Raw genomic sequence first — 5,000 nt, 5'->3', positions numbered from 1 at the left:
TGGAAAAGATAACCATTCTAGACCAGTTACATTTGGAGCTGGCTTGTTATCAAGTGGTAGAGACTGTCCCTTCGGGGACATCCGATAAAATTGGAACGATACAGAGAAGATTTGCATGGCCCCTGCGCAAGGATGACACGCATAAATCGAGAAATGGTCCAATTTTTTTTTTTTAAAAAAAGTAAAGGTAGAGACTCCTATTCTTGGTTGTTTGGCTGTTTTGTTCGATGCATGGGGGTAGCACCCAAATTGATTATCACTGATCAAGATTGGGGGATCAAACTTGCTGTTCAACAAGTACTTTTACAAACAAGGCACCGATGGTGTATGTGGCATATCATGGTTAAGGTGTCAGATAAGTTGCCCAAATCTTTACTTGGTAATGAAGATTTCAAAAAAGAGTTGAATGCATGTGTTTGGTCTGATTTGTTAGAGCCTGATGAGTTTGATATAATATGGAATGATATAATGGAACGGTATGGATTAGAAGACGTGCACTGGTTTGGATCAATGTTTGAAGATAGAGAATTCTGGGTTCCTGCTTATTTTCGAGATTTTCCCATGGGGTCGCTTCTTAGGACTACATCGATGTCTGAATCGGAGAATAGCTTTTTTAAAAACTACACAAAGCCACGTGCAAATCTTGTACAGTTCATCAATTTCTTTAATTATGCTGTGGGAGATCAAAGGAATGCCAATTCACGATTGAACTACTTGGATTACTCAACTATTCCTGATTTGTCAACCCAATTGCCTATTGAGAAGCATGCATCTACAATCTACACTGATTCTATTTTCAAACATGTACAACAGGAAATAAGTATGGTATGTGAGATTGTTTCTATAACTACTGTTGAGGATAACATCAAGATGCATCAGGTCAAGGACCAATATGGTAGAACATGGGATGTTAAGTATGATTGTAAGCAAGACACATTCGACTGTAGTTGCAAGAAGTTTTCCAGAATTGGTTTGTTATGTTGTCATATATTTTGTTTGTTGAAGAATAAGTCTGCTAATCTCATTCCTGAGAAATATTTTGGTCGAAGGTGGTTGAAGAGCTCTTTACTAAAGGCAGCCCATGGTCTACCATCTGAGGAACAACAACCATTTGAACGTGTGCTCCATTTTTAACCTTATTTGTAAAAATTCTATTTTTCAGTCAGAGAAATGATAGTATTTATTGTAATAATGTTATCTTTATCTTGCAGATTTGGATGAAAAGCAGGAAGTTAAGAAAAAGTTGTTCTCCAACTTTTATCGATTAGTCCAAAAGTCTGAGGGAAGTATGGATCATTTGTCTTTGTTAAGTGCTGGTCTTGATGATTTGGAAGAGCATATATTTGGAAATTGTGCAGCACCTTCAGTCATTGAAAAGAAGAAGATGGTTGAGGATTTTTATGGAATGGCAGTACCTGATGTAATTGATGTACATCCTCCAGACGTTGTTAGTACCAAAGGATCAGCTAGTGGCAGAGTAGCAAGGAGGGAGAGTGCAATAAGGAAAGCAAATAAGCCTCTACGACGGTGTGGTAAATGTCATGAGATGGGTCGTCATGATTCAAGAAATTGTGGTAGAGTCAATGAGAAGACAGATTGAAGCCATTTATATTCTTTAGGTATTTTTGGTGTATAAAATGACATTTTTGTTTAATAAAATGATACTTTGGGCTTATAAAATGACATTTTGGCTGATAACATGATTCTTTTGTTTATAAACTGATAAAATGATACTTTAACCTGAAAAAATGATACTCGCAGCAAATAAAATGACAATAACCTTATAAAATGATGTATAAGCTGATAAAATGATACTATCAACGGATAAAATGATATTTTAACCTGACAAAATGATATATAATCTGATAAAATGATACTTCTGACTGATAAAATTATAAAATGATACTCGCAGCAGATAAAATGATACTTCTGAATTATATAATGACAAAATGATAATCTTGGGTGATTATATTCGAAACCACTATTACAAAACGTTATTCTCAAGTCAAACAAGCTAGTATTCAGGGGGTTTAAATTCTCTTATCATCTTTTCAACATCAATTTCTCCTTTTTTGCTGTCATTCTCAAACTTCTTCTGGATCATTGTAAATGTGTCAAAAGCCTTCTTGTTAGTATCTCCAATAAGCAATGCTTCAGTATATCTGGCACGGAGTTTTATGAAAGACTCTGTTCCCTTCTTCGTTAAACCCGAATTCCAGTTACGAACAGGACCACCCATGTAAGTCTCCAAATGGCGCATCACATAAATTCCACAGTCAACTTTATTTGTATCGTTCTGCCATGGCATATTCATGTATCTGGTTTTTGACAGTTTGACAGTTCTCCCCATTGATGGATTGACTCCATTTCCAAGATAAATTCGGAAGAAATTTTTCTATTCAAATAACACAAAACATACATGAGGTTGATTAAAAATGATATTATGTTCCGTACTGAATTATATTCAATGCATTTTAACTAATAAATATTGAATGCATTTAACTAAACATACCAGAGTACTTGGTGTATCTTCATATTTCTTCTCAATTAACTCTTCACTAACCAGAGAATTGTCAATCACATCCATCATTTGCATTTTGAGATTGAAGCAGATGATATAATAATGTTCGTACGCCCAGATCGGAAAGAATATCTAATTTTCAAAACATTATATACAAATGTCATTTTCAAAAATATAGGTATGTTGTTCTGTAAGGGATGTGATCATATCATAACCCATATTTATGGTGATAACCTAATAACCCTCATTTTATGGACGAAAAGTATCATTTTATAGAACAGAATATCATTTTATGGATTAAAAATATCATTTTATCGTGTATAAATATCATTTTTAGTAAAAATGATACTTTTGACCCATAAAATGATAGGGTTATTAGCTTATCACATAAATATGGGTTATCATTATAACGCACCCCTGTTCTGTAATGTATATCTAATTATGACTTACCAGGTCATAATTTTCCCATTTGAAATTTTCAATCTTTGACACAAATTCATTCAAGTTTGAGCAAAATCTTTCTCGACTCTCTGCTTCAGTCCAACCAGATCTCCTTGCAGTAATGTTGTAAATCTGTCATGTTTACATTTTTGTAAATATATTTAACTTTTAATGTAATACTATTATTTATTTACTCGTTTACTGTACCGTAGGTGTGGTGTTGATGAAAAGACGACTCGGTGATGCCTTTGATTTGAATTTTTCATTGTAGTTGAGGAACACAACCCATGCATCTATGATGTTGATCCTGACGTATGTACGTGGAGCAAGGCTGTGGAAGTCAATCTTGAACAATGTGATCTTGTCGTTCTCATAAACTACCTCATAACTGATTTCAAATTCATATTTAATGTTAGTTAAAAGAACTGAATAAGAATATAATTATGTAATTCAAAACTTACTGTTCACTTTCTTCATCTGCCATCAACCAGTACATTATTTCTCTCTCTTCTTTATTCAGCTTTCCTTTCAGATTCACTGCTCTGACATTGTAGGGAGAGCACATTGCTTCAACAATTTTCTTTGTTGTTCTGACCACTTTCTCCTTTTCGACTGGAGGATCTTGAGAAACCATCTTCTTCCCTTTGTCCTTATTCAAATTTTCTTCTCTTTGTTTTAAAACTTCATCATCTTCTTGAGAAACCACTTTCTCCTTATTCAAATTTTCTTCTCTCTGTTTTAAAACTTCATCATCTCTGTGGATATCCTCCATGACAGTGGATATTATGGTATCAACTCTGTCATGCTTTCATTTAAAAAAAATATAAATTGTTATTGACAGAAGGGATACTATTTTACCTACAGGAACTATCACATTATCAGCCAAAAATCTAAAACTATCATTATGAAACAAAAGTATCATTTTATTCACAGAACCTATCATTTTATTCCCCGAAACTATCATTTTATCATTTTATCATGCAAAAGTATCATTTTATCCGCTTAAACTATCATTTTATGATGCAAAAGTATCAGTTTTCAAATAAAACAGAACCACCAAAAAACATCATCAAACCTATATCATTTTAACCATATAAACAATCATTTTATGTACTTAAACTATCATTTTTAAAAGTTACCTCATATTCTTCATTCTGAACTTCTGGTATCAACTCTGTCATGCTTTCATTTAAAAAAAATATAAATTGTTATTGACAGAAGGGATACTATTTTACCCACAGGAACTATCACATTATCAGCCAAAAATCTAAAACTATCATTATGAAACAAAAGTATCATTTTATTCACAGAACCTATCATTTTATTCCCCGAAACTATCATTTTATCATTTTATCATGCAAAAGTATCATTTTATCCGCTTAAACTATCATTTTATGATGCAAAAGTATCAGTTTTCAAATAAAACAGAACCACCAAAAAACATCATCAAACCTGTTTTCCACCTCACCATCTTTCTCCTTCTCCATATCCTTTTCCCGATTAAATTCTTGATTCTCATTAGGACTGTCATCATTCAGGTATTCTGACTTTCTATAACATGCTGCACACCTTCCTCTCTCAATCCCATTGCATTTCTCGTTGTATCACAGATTATCTTAAAGCTATTGAGATTCCTGAGTTTATCCGGCGCTGCTTCAAGGACATCAACCATCTTCAACATTGAGGCTTTAACATCCTTTGCAGCTCCCTTCCATTCATTTATGAAATTCTCCCATTCACTGGTTGTCCCCACTTCATCATGATCATTTGTCTTCAAACCTTCTACATCTTGAGATTCATCATCTTCGTCATCTTCATCATTTTCTTCATGTGGCTGCTTTTTATATCGGTCATACTTATGACCCAGACCAAATGTTGAATTCTCCATTTCTGCTCTTTGTCTTTCTTTCAACAGTTCGGCAGTCCATCCTTTCACTGTTGGAAAACATCTTGGCACCATTTTTTTTTCAAAGACAATCCTGTCCACGTAACAAGCCTACATTAAACAAAAACTAAATATTAGTTTTTCTGTAAATAG

General features: G+C 33.6%; 2 protein-coding genes and 1 non-coding gene across 3 annotated transcripts; 2 read left to right on the top strand and 1 right to left on the bottom strand.

Annotated features, from left to right (window-relative positions):
• Nucleotides 1-65: 65 nt before the first annotated feature.
• LOC125198956 lies at nt 66-168 on the top strand. The gene has a single exon (XR_007172491.1). It is a non-coding gene; the product is annotated as a U6 spliceosomal RNA (small nuclear RNA).
• Nucleotides 169-203: 35 nt separating this feature from the next.
• LOC125198955 (protein FAR1-RELATED SEQUENCE 4-like) lies at nt 204-1,600 on the top strand. Its single transcript, XM_048097166.1, has 2 exons — nt 204-1,117; nt 1,212-1,600. Exons 1-2 carry the CDS (start codon nt 232-234, stop codon nt 1,598-1,600), a joined length of 1,275 nt encoding a protein of 424 aa, XP_047953123.1. The 5' UTR covers nt 204-231.
• Nucleotides 1,601-2,014: 414 nt separating this feature from the next.
• Nucleotides 2,015-4,107, bottom strand: LOC125198954. Its single transcript, XM_048097165.1, has 6 exons — nt 4,102-4,107; nt 3,424-3,759; nt 3,170-3,350; nt 2,972-3,094; nt 2,513-2,653; nt 2,015-2,395 (listed from the first exon to the last, which is right to left on the bottom strand). The coding sequence occupies exons 1-6, from the start codon at nt 4,104-4,106 to the stop codon at nt 2,015-2,017; spliced, it is 1,167 nt and encodes a 388-aa protein (XP_047953122.1). The 5' UTR covers nt 4,107.
• Between the last annotated feature and the right edge of the window lie 893 nt (nt 4,108-5,000).

Source organism: Salvia hispanica, unplaced genomic scaffold, assembly GCF_023119035.1.
Source record: "Salvia hispanica cultivar TCC Black 2014 unplaced genomic scaffold, UniMelb_Shisp_WGS_1.0 HiC_scaffold_332, whole genome shotgun sequence".
Taxonomy (NCBI): Eukaryota; Viridiplantae; Streptophyta; class Magnoliopsida; order Lamiales; family Lamiaceae; genus Salvia; species Salvia hispanica.
The sequence above is the reverse complement of the archived record's forward strand: the minus strand, read 5'-3'. Positions and strand labels throughout refer to the sequence as shown.